The sequence below is a fragment of the Gavialis gangeticus genome, unplaced genomic scaffold, assembly GCF_001723915.1.
Source record: "Gavialis gangeticus isolate Ggan-Ray unplaced genomic scaffold, GavGan_comp1, whole genome shotgun sequence".
NCBI classification, from domain to species: Eukaryota; Metazoa; Chordata; order Crocodylia; family Gavialidae; genus Gavialis; species Gavialis gangeticus.
Genome location: NW_017728994.1, coordinates 65,766,812 through 65,789,338, shown reverse-complemented (window position 1 = coordinate 65,789,338; position 22,527 = coordinate 65,766,812). Strand labels below are relative to the sequence as shown.

Below are 22,527 nucleotides of genomic sequence, written 5' to 3'. Positions count from 1 at the left end.
ACACTAAATCTAACACTAAAATAACCTGTAGAAATATATTCACATTCCAAAACAGGCAAATTGGGATTTTAACTTTTGCCGTAAAATCAAAATGACAAACGACGAAAACATCACATCTACCTTTTCAGAAAGGCTACATGAGCTACCTGCCCTACAGTTTACTGTACCAATGCTTTTTGGGCATGTCTACATGTGCACTTTTATGTGCATTATCTTATTTTAATGTGCATTAAAGTATCGCTAAAAAAGTGCTCTTTAGTTAATGTGCATTAAGATAGGCTATTGTGCATTTTCCTAGTACGGGGGTACTAGATTTAATGCACATTAACCAAAGCACATTAATGCATGTCTAGACGCACCCTTTGTGGCCATAATCTGGGCTTACTTTTTGACTCTTTTGTTTTGTCAAAGGCAGGACGAAATGTGTTAAGTCAGTGGTGTTCAACCTCTCTGGCCCCAAGGGCTGGATAACACCACTGTGTTAAACTATTTGTGAGGGTCTCCATTTTTGTTCAGGAAATAGAGCTAATTTTTGAAGGTTTATCTGCCATAGGGCAAAGAATATTAACCTTCACACCACAAAATGAGTAGCAGTGTCATGATATTACCAACTATCACAAGAAACAGCCCTAGCTATTCCTTAGCAACTTACTAAAGAAGGATCTACATTTGCCATGACGTAAAACATTCCAGCCTGCTCCGCAGAGCTAATCCACATCTTTGAGCCATTGATAATGTAATAATCTCCCTTCTTTTCAGCGCGAGTCTTTAAAGAAAATGCATCACTGCCAGATCCAGCCTCTGAAAGACAGAAACTGCCCACCTGTTGATTAAAAGGAAAACTATATTATAGATTTTATGTAAAATATTTGCACTATAAACATTAACAAAGTTTAAAAGCAAAGTGGGCATAAGTAATCAATCTTGTTAAATATTTAAATTACTTTTTAATGTGCATGTTGTGGGTAGTGGCAAAGTTAAGTTTACAGATATGAAGGGAGGCTAACCTAGAGGTAAAAAGAAGGAAGCAAAGTCATGACCTTTGGGACATCCTCCCTATTCTGCTACAGTGATTCTTTCTGTAATTTTAGCATACTTTGTAACCTCTCTATACTTCTAGTTAAGCTATTTGTAAAACAGACCTAATACTTTGTATTCTAAATACCCTTCATATCAGCAAATCATTTTGGATAAAACACTTTACAGCACACAAGTACGAAAAAATAACATTTGTCACAGAAGGAATCCCAGGTATGCATGTTGGAAGGTGTTTTATAATACTACTGCTTTTAAAAAATCTACAGGCAACCCCCACTTAGCGCTCTTAATTGGTTCCTGAAAAAGCAGGCGTTAAGCGAAATGAATGCTAAGCAAACCGGAAAGTACCTGACGACCCAAGATGGCAACTACAAGTGTTTTTCGTGACCCAAGATGGTGACTGTGAGCGTTATAATGAAACTTGCTAAGCGTGCTAAGTGTAACCAGGTACAGGCAACCCCTGCTTAGCACTCCTAATTGGTTCCTGACAAAATGAGCGTTAAGCAAAACAAGTGTTAAGCGAAACCAAAAGTATTTGATGAACCAAGATGGCAACCACAAGCATTTTTAATGACCCAAGGTGGTGACCGAGAGCGTTATAACGATGAGCGTTATAGCAAAACAGCGCTAAGCGAAACAGCATTAAGCAGGGGTGCCTGTACATTTTCTTCTCACACTAATGTTAATACACCTAGATCAGTGATTCTCAACCAAGGTGCTTTGAGATCTTTTCAAGGGCATCACGAGGTGCTACTCAATATTAGCACTGTTAGGTGTACAAACATGATTCACAAGATAAACCCAGAGATTTCAAGGGGGAATCTACAGTGACAAGGATATTCTAACTGGTTGTGGCCTTTCTGAGATCTCTACACCGGAAGAATTTGTCTATTATTTTTGTGAAGTCAAAAAACAGTGAAAACTAAGAACTGGTATTTTCTGAGGTGTGCCTTGAGTCTAAAAAAGTTGAGAACCACAGATTTAGATAAAGTTAACTTTTATACAAGGGAAAATATACAGTTACTTAAAGACCCTAATAAGTCAAGAGAAACATTTCATAACACTGGGACTAAGGACACTAGGGCAAGGGAAACATTTCACAACACTAGGGTTAAGTTTAGTGATCAGAAACTGGTTTAAACCTGTAAAAAAACAGAAGTTCAGTGCACATAAACCATTTTCAAAATGGCCGAAACTGGTTTAAGATAAACCTAGTTGGATGTAGTATCAGACTTAACTGATTTAGGTCAAACTGGTTTATGGAACTTCTGTCCCAGATCCCCTCCTGGTTCAAGTTTACTCAGTCTCCCAGCATCCCAGGATGCTTTGCAGCCCTTGGCTGTGCCATCTGCTCCAACAAGCAGGGTTTTCCCTGCCCTTCTGCTCCCTAGCCAGAGCAATATCATTCTGGGTGGCTGGGGGGGGGGGAACTTGCCCCTCGGGCCCAGCACCAGATCCCCAGTGGGGTTCTGCTGGTTGCAGTGGGAGGGGGGAGGAGGGAACCAGAAACTACGCATGCTCCTGTGCCAAGTCCCACACATGCCCAGAAGAGGCATCACATTAGTTGGACCTAGCTCTCTTAACATTTGTATAGATTGGGAGCTTTAGTGGAGCTTTTTATACAGATTCACAGAAGTTTAGGGCTGGAAGGGATCTCATGAGATCATTGGGTCCAGCCCCCCTGCAGGAAAGATTTTGGTGCTTTTATCTAATAACTGATTGAATCAGCTTTTGATAAAACAGCCAAAAAGCCCTGCTGAAGTGCCCGGTCTATACAGACACTGCAGAGCCGGGTTGAACGAACTCACTGACTTCTTCCAGTAAAGAATGTTTTTTTCCCCCCTCCCATTTGTCAAATCAGCTACTATTCACTGAAGACAGAAGAGACTGCCTCTTGAACAAGTGATTAGAGATCTACATTTTTGAGACTAAGGACAAATGTTCCAGTCTCAGCTCCATACAAGATACTTTCCTGAAAGCAAGAGTGCTAGAAGTTTCTTTAAAAAATTAAACTTCTTTTAAACAGAAGATATCACAAAGTTTGCAGTAAAATCATAGTGGTTGGTGACACTCCCTACTAAGTACTAATAACGTATGTCCAGTTCTGTGGTAAAATAAGGGATATGTCTGCTGTTTCTCTATCAAAATCATTATTTCAAGTGTTGTTCACTCCAGTCCCACTGTTTATTGGCTCTGTCCATAAACATGGTATTTACTTTTACTGTTCAGCCAGAACAAATCATGGACCTACCTCAGAATTTTGAATGCTGACTGCTACAGATATTCAGAGCGTGCATTAGAGCCACTAACAGTAAGTTTTTTAAGTTGCGTCTTGAATCCGAAGGCTTCTTACTTGTGTCCACACCCTGTTCCACAACAAATGTAAACCAGTTCCCAATCAGTGACATTTTAGAACAGTTCAACTCTTATGTATGTTAAGACATAAGCTTTCATAGGCAACAGCATCCAGCAAACTAAGCTGCTGCCTGCAGGGTGCGGACGCATATAACAATTGATCATTTCCAAATGTCACTGGTTGGAAACTGATCCACAGTTGTGTGTGAAGTGCCATGGCTCCAGCACTGAAGGATGGCAGCCAGCACCCAGCCTTCCAGTGGGTGAATAAAGGGGGTGGTGGTGAGTACTTGCACCCATGCTTTGGAGGGCCCAGGTGTGGGTGAGCTGTGGCTTGGGGTGTGCTCAATATTCGACTTCCCTTTCTCCTAAATATGAGTTCAATAAACTTCAATAGCCCACAATTGACCAAAGTCTGCAGTGTGCCTGCTTAATTTGGGGAGATGGAGGAGAGAGGTTGGAGCTGCACTTTTGGATTCCCAGAGGCTGGGGTGGGACATGATGAGAGGCCACAGTCAAGTAGTGACTGACAAACAAGCAGAGCAGGGATGCTCATCAATAAAAAAGTACCAACAGAAAGGGGAAAAAAGCAGGGGTGGAGGCAGTAAAGTGCTGCAATGGACTGCTTTGGTATGCAGCTGGGGGCGGGGCAGGGAGGGGAAGAAGGGTGGAGCAATGCAGTATGGGATGTCTGGAGGACCAACCATACTTGTGTCACAGAATGCTTGGTGTCCACACAACACTGAACCAGTTCAAAATAGTGCTTGCTATTTTAGGTATACAGGATGTTTATAAAGCCCTTGCGCAAATTTAAACATTAATAACTTTGGATGTACACATGATAGAAACAAACTATACACAACAATTGAAAGACTAATTCACCAAGTTTTAACACAATACAGCTCAAATGTCTAGATTTCAACATAACTGCCATCTGTCGTGATACATCGTTCAATCCAATTTTCCAACTCATAGAAAACATTTTGCTGCTGAGTGATTTCATGAATTGCATTTGTGATCCTTACCCTATGCCTAGCTTACACAATGCTAAAATCTTTACGTTTTCAATCACCGTTTACAGTTTGCTTCTATCATGTGTATATCCAGTTATTAAAGTTTAAAGTTGCACAAGGATTTTATAAACACTCTGTACTTTTGAACCATTTCAATTAACTTGAAACCCATTTAGGAAGTCTGTAAGTCCATCTACTTCAGGTCTAACTGCATTTAAATTGGATCGTTATGTGTACCAATGCCATATGAAGTCTCATGCTTCTCTGAACCAGGTAGTCTTTAAGGGCATCTTTACATGCGTTGTGGGACATAGTGCTGGGTGCTTTAATTAGCGAGCCGTGCTAATTGAAACTGCCCACACGTCACGTGTATCAGTGTCCCCACACTGAAGAAACGGCGGCGGGGCACTTCAAGCTAAAGCCCATTGTATGTGTTTTATGTCAAAGTGCACTGTTGCCATTTTTTCAGCGTGGAGACGTGCGGGGATGCCGATACACATGACGCGGAAGGCTGCTGGGGTGTGTCAATTTTCCTGCTCCAGCACACTCCATTAATCATGCTGGATTTCCAGCTCAGCAGAACAGGCTCTGTGCACATCTATAGGAGCCCTAAGGTGCCACCCTGCCCTACCTTCTGGCTGACTTCTGACTACTGTGGAACCACCTCTCTAAGAATGATGATATTAAAAAATGTCCATGCTAATATATGATGTTGCCTTATACTGCAGTAAATCAGGAATGTCAAATTCACCCCGCCCTGGGCCAGATGCAGTGGTAGCACAGTTAACGCAGTTGTTGCTTGCCCTCTGCTGCCAACATGTGCCTCCAATAGGGCTCCATGGCTCAGATTTTAGCAGCAGGCCCTGCCCCACTTGTCCCTCCCCTAAATTCCTGGTTTATGAGCCCTGTAGGCTGTAAGTTTGACACCCTTGCATTTGATCATTTAATTCCCTAAAAAGACATTAACATTACAAAATCTTGTTAAACTATATTATAATTTAGAAAAATACTTAACTCACCATATCTTTAGCCAGTCTGGGCAAGTAGGTCCTCTTTTGCTTTTCTGTTCCATGTACAATAAGTAATTTGTTAATTAATGTATTTTGGAGCTCAGGTATAAGAGCTACTGCTGCATCGACCTTGGCCAATTCTTCTACCACCAGGATGGTTGAAAAAAATGAAGATCCAGTTCCTCCCCATTCTGTCCCAAGTTCGATACCCATCAGCTAAGCGAGAGAATGTAAATACAGCTATTGTGTGGAGGATCCTACAGACACTAAGTGAGGCTGACAAGATCATTTGAATACTTTCAGTATCAGGAAATACAATTACTTGGAGATACCTAGAAATTAAAATAGGTCAGAGAATATAAAATCTCTCCAAATCTTTCCCCAAGATCTACTATCACAGTACCTACAATAAATTAACCAGATAATAGTCTCCTGATGAAAATCAAGATAGAAATATAGCATGTTACAAACCTGGCAATATATATGCCAGGCATCACTCTGACTGATCCTACTGTACTGTTTTTAATTGTTGCAATACAAATGCCAGAATTAAGCCTGACATTTAAATTTGTCAGAGAATGGTCTTTCAAAAAGAGCTGTTCTTACTAAATACAGATTTGGATTTGATAACAGAAAAGGACAACATTTAATCAATGTACAACTGTAAAAGCAGAATTGAACTAAAATCAAATAAAAGTGTGCAGACCCCTAGTTTGAACAATCCTTGAAGTACAGATTCTTCTATCTTTGCATCAGCATCCATTGTTTTTACAAAAGGGGCAATTCGTTCTTGAGCAAATTTTTTCACTGTAATGAAGAAAAAAAAGATACAAGCATTCTAGCCATCTACTTTAAGAAGCAGTATCTGAGTCAGCAACATAGTATTTGAGGTGGGCATCTACATTATTCAGTGACCAATGCAAGATGTCCAACAGTAGGGCCGTGCGAAATTTCAGCACCTGTTTTGTTTTGGAGGTGTTTTGGCCCATTTTGGTGCCCGAAACACCGAATCTGAAATGAAACAGAAGGCTCCAAAACAGCTCTGAAATGAAACCATGCAAAACATTTCAGAGGCTGGCTTGTGGGGAAACAGAAACTCCGAAGAGGGAGGGGGAAGAGACGAGGGGAAGGACTGCTCTCATTGACATCTGTAGCTAGCCAGTGTCTGAGATCTGTCCCTGAGTCCCTTCCAATCCCAGTGCTCTGGGGGAGGGATGGCAGCCTGCTGTCATCATGTGCACAGATCCAGGGGCCTGTGCCCCCCGGGAAGAGTATGGCACGGCGTTGCAGCCTCCCGGTGGGCGCAGGACCCCAGACTGGTGTGCGGGATGACGGCATGCAACCTCTGCCGGCTGGGGCCAGTGGCAGCACCAGTCTTTCCAGTGCTCAGCGCAGGGTGTGCGGAGCAGACTCGGGTGCTGCCGCTGGCCCCAGCCAGCAACATGTTGTCATCCTGCATGCAGATCTGGGGGCTCACACCCCCAGGGAGGAGTCTGGCACAGCGGGCCCTGGGATCTCTGTGTGGGATGACAGCATGCTGCTGCTGCTGACAAGTGATACGAGTTTTGCTTTGAACACTTTGAGGTGTAGTTTCACAAAAAACTCTGTATCTATCTCCTGGAAACTTGGCAGGCTTCATGCCCTCAGAAGGGGCTACCATTCCTGCAATTTTCATCTGAATCAGCCAAGAAATAACTAAATTATAGGCATTTTAGTGATTCCCCATTATAGCCCATGGCTGAAACACCAAAACAGCATCGAAACTTTGAAACAGATTTGGCTGAATTGACAGTGATCTGAAACTGAAATGAATCACTGTCCCTCTGAAATGCTGAATCCGAAACCAAAATGAAACAGACATTTCGCACAGCCCTATCCCACAGATAAACATCACAATGTCCTAGTGTGGCCCCAAGCAGAAAGAGCCAGCACGCTAAAAACAATATGGATGTCTTGGTTAATTACCAGCAATAGCTTTTATGGTCTCAGTAAGAAGCAACTCCCTAAGTTGAAGTTATAACACACAGCCTATTTAGGCTTAGAAACTGGGAGGACATCTGTTCACTAGGGCACCCCAACGGAAGACAAGGTCCAATGGTCACAAACTCCTGGAAAACCATTGTAGGCTGGACATAAGGAAAAGCTTCTTTACTGTCTGAGTCCCCAGGGCCTGGAATAGATGCCCCCCAGAGGTGCTGCAAGCACCTACTCTGGACACTTTCAAGAAACATTTGGATGCTTATCTTGCTAGGATCCTTTGACCCCAGCTGACTTCCTGCCCTGTGGGCAGGGGGCTGGACCTGATGATCTTGCGAGGTCCCTTCTATCCCTAATGTCTATGAAATCTATGATAGGGTCATTCTCATATGAAAGTTTTGCTTGTCACAAGTCAGAACACAAAGTGCAATTTTGGGAATCTGGTTTTATGCTGTTGTTTAGAGATTATAGACCTAAATTGTATTAAGGGAATGTGGCTATATACTTTGCTAGTGTGTACTATTTTAGTTGAACAAAATCTACATAAACAAGGAAAAGAAACCCAAGGTTGCTGTTTATTAACTGGAGTCTCCTATAAATTCTCCCCAGCAGTACAGGCCTTACATCCATCTTTGCCCTGATGCTTCTTTCTCTGCCTCATACTCCTAGAAGTCACAAACGTACTCCTCTCCCCCGCAACCTCCAATCCATCTGCCCTACCCTCCAGGCTGGGCTGGGCAAATACCAGACAGTCCTCCCTCTGCTCCCTTCCCCTTCTCCCATTTGGGAGCAGGGCTGGGCTGCATTCTGCTCCCAGCACGTGATGACACAAGTTAATGGAAGCATTCAGTTCTGGAGCACCTTCATCTGAGCCTTCCTGTAAAAAGGGTTCAGATTGTCATGGGATTGGGCCCTTTCAAAGGGCTCTGCAGCTGTGCCCTTCTGTAAGAGCACAGCTGTGGAGCACTTCATGGGGCTGATCTCATGACACAATATCACTTGTGTCAGCACCCACAGTGATCACTTCTGACAATCTGCTCCCAACTAAATCCCTCATTGTTCAAACTGTTGAAATGTATAACACAGTTAAGTCAAATGGGAATATATGCAGCTAGATGCTGGAATTTACACACATGGAACACAAAATACATATTGTCACTATGTCTACACTTATGGCATCTTTTGACTCCCAGAGGACAGTTGAACTAAGGGAAGGTTCAAGGAGCCAGTCCCACCAAAAATCAAATACTCAAGAAAGTAAATGTAAAAAAAAAAATTAATAGCAAATATAACATTATACAAATCAGATATGAATGACTGAACAGTACTAATAAGGCACATCAAGCAAATGATTAAACATGATAAAATGTGCATTCAGCTAAAGAAATAATAATCTTATTCCTATCTGAAAGAAATTAATCTTAAAATTCTCTAAGTCCAAAAGTCTTGAAAAGCCTATTAACAGATGGTGAACTGGCTAGGAAAAAGGACTTATTACCTAGTTTTAAAAGCTAAGTTTTAAACAAGTGCTTATCTTAGTTCATCTGCAGAGGGGCTATTCAGCTATTCTAGGCTAACAAAACATTCATCTCTTCATTCTGAACCATAACCAGATCCAACTGGTATAAAACCACTAAATGAACTCTAAGCAACCTTCCTGACCTATCTTGCACCTTCTCCACTCTTCTTGCCTTGCCTGTTTTCCTTTCTTTCCTCTTTTCTTATCCATGCTCTGGTAAAGTAGATGCAAGTGAATACTACTTGTTACCATCATTAAGCAGTATGGAGTCTACTACAGTCTACGCACCACACTTAATGGCTATTGCTAGGTCCAGAGGCAGAATTAAAGTTGCCTTGTGGGATGGCATGTACGTTAACTTCATATCTCAATTTTTCAGAGATGAAAGCATAGCTGCACTCAAGAACAGGAGGTGGCAACCTATGGCCTGTGGAGCAACTACAGCCCACAGCACCTTTGGACCTGGCCTGTGAAGGCATTGGTTTGGCAGCATTTGGCTGGGGAATGAGGCGGGGACTCTCCCTGCACTGCACAGCAGTCAGCCACCTGGGGCTCCAGCAGTGGGGAAGCTCTGCCCATGCCCCACTACAGTCAGGCAGCACAGGCTCTGGCAGAGGGGGGCTTTTGCCTCACAAAGTGGTGGGCAGAAGCAATAGTACTTGGGTCCTAACATCTTCCTCCCTCCAACGTGAACAGGGTCATTCTGATCCCCCTGCCAGAAAACACTGCCAGCCTCTGTTCTAGAAGGACATGACACTGGCCATGTTTAGGCATACATGTCTATAATGTTACGTGCTGCAGCACTTTGAAGTGTTACGAAAATGTACGCTAACATGTGCGAAGCCCTCTGGCTGGAGCACTATGAAGTTGCCCCAAAGACTTCCAGCTGCATGCTTTCCAGTCAAAGGGCAATAGGGGGTTGGTTGGCCTTGCCATCAAGTGCAGGGGGAAATGAAAAGTTGCATTTCAGCTCCCTGCTTCCCAGCCTTGATGACAGCTGAGCACCCATGCAGCACTCAAAGGCAGGGGGGAAGGGTGAGCACTGGGGGACAGTGTACTATTCAGACATTACATGTGGCACTATAAAACCAAGCACTATAGAGAAGTTTCTTTTTCATCTAGGAATATTTATGCAATGATTCTACCATTTTTGAAGCACTTGCACCATTTTAGTAAAGCTATAGGCCGAAGGCATATTGAAATGCGCAATATTTATGGCACTACAAGGCCAAACATAGTGCTAGAAATGTAACATCTGAACACAGCCACTACTAGGCAACCTTGTTTCTGTCAAAGTTCTTGAACAGTTTACAGTTCAGACTGAATAGACGAATATTTTGTTAGCTTAGAATACAGAAAAAGTAGCAAAATAAGACCAAATTCATTCCCTTGAGACCTAACCAAAATTTCAACTCAAGTTCTTGATTTATTTTTAAATAAAAATCAACACAACGATCTCCAAATTTAACTATGTATAATAAAAAACTATTACTTTACAAATATTTTTAACACTGAACTTTTCACTAACATCTGGATAAAAAACATTCCCTCTTAAAGAGTTTGAATAACGCAAAAAAATAGGTACCTGTTTCTTTCAGCATTTGCTCTTCTTCTGTTAAGGTCTGAAGGGGAGCACACCCCATCTCACTGGTGAGACTGGGAATATTTTCTGCTTTTGAAGATTTAAAGATACAAGGAGCAGCCTTCCAAAAATTCAGATATGTTGGCAAGTTTTTTCTTAGCTATTAACAAAAACATGAAAGCGTTAGCAACACTCGTTGTGAAGTACAGAACATGTTCAAATATTTATAAACAGCAATATACAATTTTCATATACAGCTTTTTATTCTCTGTTCAGTACTTGAAACAGCAAATACACCCAAGTCATTATTTCCAGTGCTACTAATTTCAAATTTTAGCAGCTAAAGCGAAGAAGCTCTGGCAATGTATTTACCATTTAACTAGTTACATTTATTAATCATGCTATTTCCTCTCTGCCAGGTTTCTCTAGGGCCAGGTTCACACATTCAGTTTCTACTGGGAGAATAACCATTCTCCTAGTAAAAACCACAAGCGGGCAGACATACAGGCTCTTTCACCCATCAGTCCCACTTCCCCCTTTCCACCTATGTGCTCCAACTGACCTAGAGCAGTGCAGGGTGAGACAGGCTGCTTTGCTGCTCTAAGAAAATGTCCCTACAGCACACTGCTTAGGTCAGCCCAGAGCAGCATGAGGGAAGGCAGACTGCCATGTCCCTATGTCACAGCTCCCAGAGCCTTTCTACCAGGGTGGATAAAAATCAATGATTTAAAAAAAAAAAGAATCAGATTTTTTAAAATGTAAATCAAATTTTTTTATTTAATTGTATTTACTGTTTTTTAAGATGCTTTAAAAAAATCCATATAAAGATAGTTTTAATTTCTGATACATTAAAGCTCAAAGATGTCATCATGGAATATGGATTATAACTTTTAATTATATACTATTTGGGACATTATATTTATGTGAACTTTTTAGAAGTTTTATAAATAGGTCACAACAGGCCATGGACTATATTAGGGGCCCCACCTTGTGGGGTTCCCAGAGGCTCCTCTATAGATTAGTAAAGATTAAAGAAAACCACTCTAGCCAGTGGGACTCAGTCTAGAAGATCCCATTAAGCATCTCTGTAATGCTTAGTTTAAGTTCTCAAACTGTGGATTTGTGTCTTCAGATATCATAGGCAGACAAAGTTCTTTAAGTAAATGCGGTATCTTTTATTAGACCATCTAAATAGTCGGAAAAATTGTTCTTTACAAGCATTTGGGCACAATCACCTTTCTTCAGGCAAAGAGAGAGTTTCTTGTCTCCAGAGATAACATCCTTGTTAACAGCAGTATACGGAGATGAGAGATAACGGACCTGATTATTACTCACCCGTTATCCCTATCGTCTCTCTGCAAGTTTGTGTACACCCACTCAAGCCCTTAGCTTTCTCTAACAGTGCAAAGTTTCAAGAAGTTAAATGAATACAGGATATCAAACAAAGAATGCATTTTTGGTAGAACACAGTGATTAAATTGAGGCTTTCTGACCAGTCATTTAGATCATGCTTTAAAGCAATTTTATTTAAATCAAATCCACCCTGCCTACTACAGCTGCTGAATGCTGTCTCCCTCCCCTCCTCACTTCTTTGGTCAGACTGGAAGAGGCAACTCTCTTGCAGGGGGAAGCCAGGAGGGTTTCTAGACTGTCAATCAGCTGACTGGAGAGAAGGAGGGGAGTTCTCCCAAGGCAGGAACCCTCCTGGGGCTGTCTATGGCAGCAGCTGCTTTTCAGCAGCTACCACCTACTGCTTGACAGCCTGCCCACTTCCCAGGTAGGGAAAAGGGCAGGCTATCAAGTAATGAATGTCTGTATGCAGCTTATATCAGGGGTTGGCAATGTTTTCCAGTGCAGGGGGAAGAAGGGCAGAATGACCCAGCTTGGGTTGGAGGACTCATCTGCTGTTGCTACCTCTCCACTGCTCAGCAGCAGTATGGCACAGTGAAAGCGCCCCCTCTGCCACAGCCCATACCACCCAACTGCAGCATGGCACAGGCAGGGGGTGGGGGTGTGTGTGTCAAGCAGTAAGTGACGACTGTCCACAGACACTGGCGCAGCCAATCTCAGGGGTGGCATGTGCCCCCCCCCATGTCCCTCCTACACATCGCCTAGGGCAGAGGTCCCCCTCCACTGGAGCCCTAGGAAGTTGACTGAGGTGCAGCACAAGGATAGCTTCCCCTCTGTCCGAATCCCAGGCAGCTGACTGACACGGTGCCAGGACAGCACCCAGCCACTGAATGCCGCCAAAGCCACACCGCCACGGGTCAGATCCTAAAGCTCTGCAAGCCGTATCAGGCCTGCAGACCATAGGCTGCAGACCCCTGCTCTATGTTAATCAGCATAGCAGTATCATTTTGATAAAAATGCTAAAAAAACACGAATGTAAATCATATTTAAATAGTTTTTCTGCAAATTATTTTTGAATTGAAGCAACTTGCTAGAGTCCATTTTTTCATTGCTGTTAGTATAAGAAACATGTTCACATTAATATTTGTATATTTTGGTGGGTCTGATCTCTTAATCAATAATGTAACTGGATTAATTATTATTATACTTTTTCACAGTAATCTTACTTATTATGAATCTGTCGGCGTTTGGCAGACCAGATAAAAGCTAGCGACTATTTGGACTGTTACCCAAATACTCTGTTTTTACTAAAGCTTAAATGTATTTTACGTTTTGTACTTGATTCTCAGTATTCAGTAGCCCCGGTTGTAAAGCATTGTGTTTCAGATAATAAATAATTTTGATGCAATGGGACAGCTCTGATCTCACAGGTAATTTTTCAAAAGGAGCAATAATTCAGCTTTTTAAAATGTGGAGAGTCAGAATGCACTTCAGAAAACAATCTGCAATATATAGATACATTTTTATTTAATGAGACTAAATCCTGGAGTTCAGATGATCAAATGGTGGGAGACAGCCAGCTCCAACTGAGTAATGATATGCCTTGAGTCAGTGGTCTCCAACCTTTTTAAGTAGGAGATCACCTTTGGCATTTAAAAGCAACTCAAGATCTCCCGTGTGCTGCCAGGACCCCCCGCCCAAAGCAGGTAAGTTTGTGGGGAGGGTCGGGAGGGGGCAGATTGAGGCAGAGGGATAAACATTATTTGGGGGTGCACCTCTCCAGCGGGTAAGTCCCACCCGGCCAGGGCCCCACTCAATTTACCCCTGCTTCTGCCTCTGCAGCACTGTCCCTCACCGCAGGGGCCTCCATCTAGCCCCTACCTCGTCCCTCCCTCACGGACTGACCTGCTGGGTTGTGGCACGTGTGCATGCACACAGGCACTCAGCCCCCCCACTCAAGCCTCAGATCGACTCCAAGAGGCTCTGAGATCTACTGGTGGATCAAGATCCACTGGTTGGTGACCACTGCCTTGAATGGTTATTTAAAAATATCAAAAAACAAAATAAAATACAGAGCAAAGGGTTGAAATTAAGAAATTCTGCAAACATTCTCATCTCTGACAGTTCTTCCCCACTCTGCTTCACATTCACTAACTACCAAAAATATACTCCAGTTATATCAGGAGGTAATTGTAATTGCAACACTGTGCTACAGTATTTGGCCACTGCAGATAGTATGTTGCTTTATTTTATAGAGGAATAATGCGTTTTAATTAAATTTTGCCACAAACATTCCACTAGTATTAACATAATAAAGTAAGCACCAGACAACCAAAGGACAAGGTAGCTTGTGGATGCAGCTTGTTTCATAGTGGATTTGCAATACAAAGCAATAAAAAAAGCTTCACAGTCTATATAGAATAGAAACTATGAATAAGATATAGCAAGAGATTTCAACCATTTTTAACAAGTGTACCCCTTCTGCCTCAAAGTTGCAGCTCATGTACCCCTTTATATTTTTCTCTTGTTTTTAAGGGGCAGGGGGAGGGAAGGAGTGGGGCTGAGTCAGGGGCAGGCGCTGCATAGCCAGGGCAGACTGCAGGACGGATCCATGAAAGCAGTTCATCCAGGAGTTGTGGGGAGGGGGGGTGCAGCTCCTGCCACTGCGCACACTCCGGCGGAGGCCCAGGGGGCACATGCCCCCCAGAGCTGAGCATGGGGCAGCTGCTGCTGCAGGCTGGACTCTGCACCCCACTGCCCCAAGAGCTGCATGATGACAAGTGCCCGCTTCCACTGGGGGTTGGGGGGGCAGGGGACAGACACAGACACACAAAGACGCAGACACACAGAAGAAGACACACATGCAGACACACACGTGCAGATGCAGACACAGACACATACATACACACACAAGCAGATGCAGAAACACTGCAGGTAAGTGAGTGTGGGGGAAAGGGTGGGGTGGGGCCAGATCGAGAATGGCAGTGGGGAAGGGAGGGTGTCTCTCTGCCAGCTCCCAGGAGGAGAGCTGGGGGGGGGGGGCGAGGGCAGTAGTGCCCCTCTGCAGTCTTCACACATGCTGCCAGATGGCCAACTGCATGCTACCCATCACCAGCCCACGGAGCCGCATGTGTGACCAGCTGTGAGAAAGCAGTGTGGGGTGTGGCAGCAGTGGTGGTGTGGGGTGATGGTGGTGGTGGCGGCAGCAGACACCACATGCGAGACCCACACCCCCATCCACCCATCCAGGCAGCGTGCGTGTGCCCACAGAGGGACACCGCTGCCCTTGCTGCCCTGGCCCACCTCTTGGGAGCAAGCAGACACAGAGAGTGAGCTGAGGTGGGGGGCGGAGAGGCACTGCAGTGTGCCGTGTGGGGCCAGTGGCACCTGGCACACCCCTCACCCTCTCCTTTCTCCTCCCCCTTTGCTGGGTAAGAAGCAACGTATGGGAACACACTGGGGCAGACACCACCACTGCACCCTGGGGTGCACTCTGTCCCTGCCCACCTACCTGCCTGTACCCCCTACGGCCTTCCTAAGTACCCCTAGGGGTATACATACCCCCAGTTGACAACCCCTAAGTTATGGTATTTTGGTAGCATGGTTGATTGATATAAAGCAATTGTTAACGGACAATTAGAGGCTAGATGATACTACTAGTTAAATTATCTAGTACTTTGTGTTCAAAGAATTAAGCTGTTAGCTTCTTCCAACTATTTATGATAGCAACAGATTTCAGTTTCAAACGTTGGTGGAATTACTAAAATCCATACAGCACTCCCCATAATATAAAAGATTTGTTTGTTTATTTATTAAAGTTCCTATTAAAACTGGATTCATCACTAGCTATTAAAATGGCTACAGGATTACTTTCTGAGTAAGATTTAATGTTTAATTTTTTAACTGTTATTGAAGCTATATGTAACCATTAAATGTACATGAAAATAAGAAATAAAAAAAATAAAGGTAAGGATAGCCTCTTAAAAATACTAGATCTTAAATCTCCCAACCCACACAAGGTCCTACGTAATTTCATTTTACAAAATTAAGATTGTAGCAAACATGGCCCTCAAGAAAAGTGAACTACGCTGGCTCTAAAAAATGAGAGAAAGTAGGTGTGCCGCTCTAGAGTAAGCTTCTCAAAGGCAAACATCCCAGAAAAATTATATAGGGTTCAAAACCTCAATCCCAGATAAGGCAATGCAGGGGAAAAAGTCATCTTTGCTCTTCCAGCTCCTGAAGAAGAAGAATCAAAATCACTAAGGTCTAAGGTTAGGTCTTTGCTACAGATTTCTGCTGGCATTTTTTTTTTGTCAGATATGGAGAGATGCAATATAACTGACCAACAAAACTGCTGGAAGAACCCCCTAGGGCACAATGCATCTGTACTCCCCAAACTGTGCTTTTATCAGCATAGCACATCCACAGCTGCATTAGAAAGACTTACCAAGAATATTTGTGCTGGCATTCCACTGCCAATGCTTCAATTTTCCTAGACTATGCTTTTTAGCCAGTACAGCGCATCCTTACAGGGAAACTGTACTGGCAAAAAAGTCCTGCTTTGTGCGTAGGTATGCCAGCGCTCCACACCAGCCCTTGGCATACTACTTTGTGGGATCCCAGCACTCTTTTCTAGGAATCACAGGAATTTGGCTTCAAGTTCTGATAAGTCTCTTTGGTCCATTAAATGACTTACTGAGGTAACCCAAGCTCTTTAGTGAAGACACCGAAAGGAAAGCTGCTTTGACAGTGGAATAAATCAGATGACAGTTATGCCCTGGAAAGTTGTACCCCTTGCTTACCCACTGACCGACAGCAAACCAGTTCAGACTGATAGAAAAATCTATTGTGGGGAACAGTCAATGTCCAATTAAGGTTATTAAATGTATGTACTTGACTGGGCAACATGCAGGAAGAAGAGGCATTCAACATACTGGACTTCCAATAAAGTTACAGACAGCATGGACACCCCGATTTTTGAGCACACAGACAGAAAGGAGTGGGTTTTTTTCCCCTCAAGCTTGCATAAAAGTAGGGATATCAGAGGTATTTCATTGTCAGTACTGCAGGATGGTCCAGAAAAAACACATAATGCAATTTCAGGAATGCAGGTCTTGTTGAAAAGTTGCATACAGATGCATTTACCCTTTGTGAGTACATTCACACAGATGAGACAGCAATTCCAACTGCGACTTTTAGGGACATAAGCAGTCTTTTGCTGGCTCATGGGAGTTTCATGCATAGCAAACAGCACCTGGGAAGATTTAAGACCCAGCTCTGAGCAAGCACAGGATAATTGCTAAATGTGTGTTTGGCTGAGGGGGACTGAAGATGTCTCACAACTAGGGTGGATCTCATTAAGCCAAATATTCCAATTGTTATTATTGTTTTAAACCAGTTTTGCAAAATGAAAGGGGAAACATTACCAGCAGAATATAGAGAGGAGAAAATTAACTACCAGTTTGAAAAGCCAGGCAATATCAAAATGATATTAAAAAAAAGCACCTTGATATGCTGCACGGTGAGAGGAGGCCCCAAGATCCCACTATGAAAGTTGCCAGTCAGGCTCTGTTACATTAATTCACACAGCTTCATGACTAAACTGAATTAGCTTGTGCCTAAATTTAAATGAAGCTATAGAACATTTACATAACTTTTGTGGTGGTGGGGGGGGAAGGGAAAAGTGAACAATTATGAGAGTCCCACAGCTGCTTTGTAAAAAAGTAGAGGTGCACTGACATATTGCCTGCATATCAGATCAGCACCGATAAAAGGAAAATTAACATTATTGGCTATCAGTTTTTTTTCACCGGCGCAACTGATAACATTCACCAATAAATACAATATGCCTTCTGGCTGCAACCACCGGACGCTGCATGTACGAGCACAGCTGCACACATGCACGTGGCCAGAAATGCAGCCAGGCAGCGTGGAGAGCAGCTTCTGGCAGGTAAGTCTGTGAAGGGGAAGGGATGTGGGGGAGGGGAGGGGTGTGTGTGCGTGTGTGGGGAGGTGCAGAACAAGGCCTCAATGGTGAGGGAGGGAGTGGGGCAGTGGGCACTGCCCAGCCAGGGTGGTGAATAGGACTTAGGACCAGAATAGGGAGGAGGACGGAGCTGCGAAAGGCTTATCCATGGGGTGTTGGGGGTGTGGGCTACCTGCTGTGGGCTTGGGGCTGTCCACTCTGCTACTTTTCCCCTCGGGAGTCTTGTGCCAACCGGGCACCCCCAGCGGGGGTGGCAAGTTAAGCTTCCTGCTGCCAGGGAGGCAGGGGATGTGTGGCTGGCACAGGGTCCCCAGGGAAAAGGCAGCAGGGCTTGGAGCCCCAAGCCCACAGCAAGTAGCCTGCATCCATCCTTGCCCATCAGCTGACTCCAGTTAAAAGCATCCCATGCTTAAAAATGGCAGTGGCAGCACTTGAATTCATTCAACTCATCTCTACACTTAAACCTCATTCATCAAGCTCTAGTTCAAGTGCCCCTACTGCCATTTTTAAGCGTTGGGATGCTGATCCCCTGGCTGAGCCGCCTGCAGCTTCATCCCACTCCCTGCCCTGGCCCTGGCCCTGGCCCCAGGTCCCATTCACTATGCTGGCTGAGCAGCACTCCTAGCCCCACTCCCTCCCTCACTGTGGGGTCCTTGACTTGCCCCCCACCATGCCCCTTCCTCTCTACAGACTTACCTGCAGGGAGCTGCTCTCCATATTGCCCAGCTGCATTTCTGGAAATTGGTTATTGGATCAGTGTTGGCCTATATGGCTGATAATCAGCTATCATTATCGGCCAAAAAAATCTTTATCAGTGCACCCCTATAACAAAGTAAATAAATAATGATATTGACAAAATAAATCTTTATTGATCAATAAAAAATACCTCTAAAAAGAACTAAAAACCACATAAGACTATCATGCAAGATGGTAGCTACTCCTGCTGCACACATTGCAGGTCAGTGTATATATTTTGGTAACAAGTCTCATTTACCACAGAGATGAAGTAGAAAGGATAGGCTGGCATCTTGGTAGAGGTGTGTGCCTTTTCCATTCCCCAAGACAGAATCATGCAAACAGTGAAATGGGTGCTGAGGTGTAAATCGGAGAAGTTCTGAGCCATAAGACTTTGTAGCATCTGCATTTGCTGTCCAGGAACCGCCTATCTTGGTGCATTTCTTGTTCCTTCCTTTGTTCTTGCATTTTTCCAGTGCACGCTTGTTCCTTGTTATGTGGGCTTCAGACTCAAAATGTTGCAGAAGCACATCCTCCCCTTAACAGTTTGTTTCTCTTCCTGTTCAAAGTCAGTCTTGCACCTCATGAAGATAACTCAGCCAAAGCCACTGACAAACAATGGTGTTAGATTAACAAGTAGAATGAACAGGAGAAGATAAGTGGGAAGATTCACTAAAGTTTTGTCAAAAATGCTCATAAAAATATGAAGTGAATGAGCCTTAATTCAGGACAGGTAGGTATATGGAGGCACTTTTCAAAGTATGTAGCTTTAAAGAATCAGGATAGTCTGTCAGGTATGTGTGTAGTAAGTGTAGGGATAGTACAGTAAGCATTTTAAATTCAGAAGCAGTGGCAGTTTTTGCTGATACAGTGCTCAGGACAGGGCCAAAGGTCCAGAGAAAGCAACTGCTGGGGAGGGATGTAACATTCACAGCATTATATATGCCCTTGTATTGCTAAGAAAAAGAAAGAAAAAAGAGAAATACAAACGTGCCATCACAGAAATGGTGCAAGTGCTAAAAAATAATGTTCCTGCATGAAACAGGAACTTCTCTGTAGCACTATGTTTTGCAGTGCCACATGTAATAGCTGTACAGTCACATGTAGCACCATGCAGTTACATGCAATGCTTCCTCCTCAGGGTCCCAAAATGCTCTGCTCTCCACTCTCCTTTCCAGAGGAGGAGGAAGGGACAGACCCACATTTTCTTCACCTAGGACTGTCACAGTGCCTTCTCTTTCCTCCAACCTTCACCTCAGCTGTACCCCAAGCTTTTGCATTTCTTTTGGAGGGTCTAAATAGACATTTTTTATTCCAGCCACAGTTCTGCAGCTGAGATTGCGCTACCTTTTTCCTCATAGGCTGAGGATGTCCAGCATATTTCCTACATAGGCTTCTCCAGACGAGTGCACAGGTGCGTTTCCCTGGGGACAAATAGCAATGGCACATAGTTGTGATACTGCTACTTATCCCTGGGGCATGCCTATGCACACATGTGGGGCAACTTGCCTTGTGCCACAGCGTGGGGTAGGGGAGGCTGGGCCCAGCACCTTGGCCAGCCCCAGAAGGCTTACCTGGAGTCTTCCCAGGGCTCCAGCAGAGGCAAGCCAGCATGCAGAGCCTGGTTGGGAGTTGGACTGTGGCTCTGGCTAGCCAGGCTCCAGTTTCAGGCAACACATGCTGCTGCCACATGGGCCACCCTGCTTTTTTCAGGCATGGGTTTTTTTAACACCAGGATTTCCCAGTGTCAAAACACCTGCCGTGCTGCAAATCAGTAGCACAGCAAATGCCTGCATGTGTCCGCTCATCTGGACATGCCCTGGTAAGCAGAGGCTACAGCATGTGGCTCACCTGAAAGTTTCTTAGCAGCAGGCTACCCTGCTAAGGCTTAGGTATCAAAGATGAGTTAGCACAAAGAGAAGTATTTCCTAAGATATACTGACCCTGGGTAGCACAGCTCAAAAGCCATGAGCAAAGGCATTATGCCAACATAGTACAGGTTTCATTGTTAAAACTTTCTTGTGTAGACGAGACCACAGACCAATCCCTTATTTACTTATGAAGAATGGTCTACTAAACCAGTACACAACTTAGCTTTGCTAGTAGAGATGTATCTACATTAGAGGCACTTAACTGAAATAGGAATACCTGTATATTATAGCAGCAAAGTGCTCATAATTCAGGGTGGATAAAAATCATTAATTTAAAAAAAAAATCTGATTTTTTAATTTAAATCAGATTTTTTTAGATAATCGTATTTTTGTAGAGATGCTTTAAAAAAATAAACCTATATAAATATAGTTTTAAATTAAGATGCTGAAAGTCAAAGATATCATCATGGAATAGGGATTATAACTTATATAGTATTTGAGACAATATATTCATGTAACCTTTTTAGAAAAGTTTTATAAATGGGTCACAACAGGCCATGGACTATATTAGTGACCCAATCTTATGAGGTTCGCAGAGGCTCCTCTATACATTAGTAAAGATTAAAGAAAACCACTCTACCCAATGGGACTCAGTCTAGAAGATCCCATTAAGCATCTCTGTGATGCTTAGTTTCAGTTTTCAAACTGTGGATTTTTACAACATCCTTGTTAACAGCAGGATATGGAGACGAGAGATAACAGAATGCATTGATTACCTACCCATCAACCCTCTTGTCTCTCTGAAGGTTCGTTGCTACAGTCAAGCCCTTACCTTTCTCTAAAGGCGTAAAGTTTTAAGTGGTTAAATGAATAAAGAATATCAAACAACAAGAATGCACTTTTTGCAGAAAACAATTATTACACTGAGGCTTCCTGACTTGTGATGTAAATCGTAATTTGAATCACAATTTAAATTAATTTGAATTGAATCAAATCCAACCTGTCATAATGTAGACATAGTTACAGGTTCTCCCAAAGCAACCTCACCTCCCCTGCATTTTGATTCCAACCAAGGAAAATCTGGAACTAAACGAACTGTATTAGGAAGTGTGAACTGAAAATTGACAGTGTTGCTTGAATCACTGAGCAGGGGTTAGGTGGGGTTACGGTCTCATCTTCTTCTACTGACTGCTGGTAATATTTCTGTGCTGGGCATAACCCTATCCTCATACTTCCATCCTAGAAGGAAGGCAATTATTACAGAACTTTACACAGTGATTAAACAGTGATTTTACCAGATCACTTCAGAGCAGAGATGTGGGGCGGAAAATTTTCCAGTGCTTTATTTTTCCATGGGAAATTTTCCATTTCGAAAAATTCATTGTTTCATAAAATTCATTAGTAACAATGAAGTGCAAGTGATTCTACAGATAGTGACAGTGCAACCAGAGATGCCGCAATGACCTCAGTGGAAGAGAGTTAAACTCTGCTGAAGTAGATGAGTGGACAGCCACAGCATATCATGCGCAGCGCTTTGGGTGTGCTAAAATTAGTGTCAACTGTTTTCAGTACCTTTGTTTTTTTCCCTTACACTTAAACAAACAATGTAAGGGAATTACATGCTATTGTGTATTGTCTTTACATTTTCACAAGTATTCCAATAAAAATAATTTCTTTCCACAAAAAGCTTTGAATTTGTTTGAATATAACATTTAAACCACATTAAGTGTGCTGTATTTAATTTTTTTCCTAATCAAATATTTCAGTTCAAATACTTGTGGCTAGTGGGACATAAAATTAACATGACGGTACTTTTTTAGTTCTGTTTACTAAATATACATCAAATAAACATGTTAAATCAGATCATGCATTCTTTAGGGCATTGGACATTTTTCTGATTTAAAATTTTCCAGAAAACCCACATCTCAGCTTCAGAGAACTGGTGGCAGATTCCATGGCCTGATTTTATCAACCCAAGTCTTACTTCTGTATCCATGCTATCATTCAGACTCTGGCCAGGAGCTGTGCTGCTGCCCACTGGCCAAGTAGGGGCCAGAACTTCCACGTGCTCCATGCGCTGGGAGGAAATGA

At 43.2% G+C, this 22,527-nt stretch overlaps 1 protein-coding gene across 3 annotated transcripts in view; it reads right to left on the bottom strand.

The window, feature by feature from the left end:
• ACADSB (acyl-CoA dehydrogenase, short/branched chain) overlaps nucleotides 1–22,527 on the bottom strand; it is a 48,320-nt gene that overhangs the window by 11,944 nt on the left and 13,849 nt on the right. For 2 of the 3 annotated variants that reach the window (XM_019502957.1, XM_019502958.1), the window contains exons 2-5: nucleotides 10,498–10,654; nucleotides 6,123–6,223; nucleotides 5,426–5,632; nucleotides 653–823 (exon numbers count right to left, since the gene is read on the bottom strand). In XM_019502957.1, the coding sequence (XP_019358502.1) occupies nucleotides 653–823; nucleotides 5,426–5,632; nucleotides 6,123–6,223; nucleotides 10,498–10,654 (636 nt within the window). Of the gene's footprint in view, nucleotides 1–652; nucleotides 824–5,425; nucleotides 5,633–6,122; nucleotides 6,224–10,497; nucleotides 10,655–18,526; nucleotides 18,563–22,527 lie in introns of those variants that run through there. The other variant, XM_019502956.1, reaches the window with a different exon arrangement.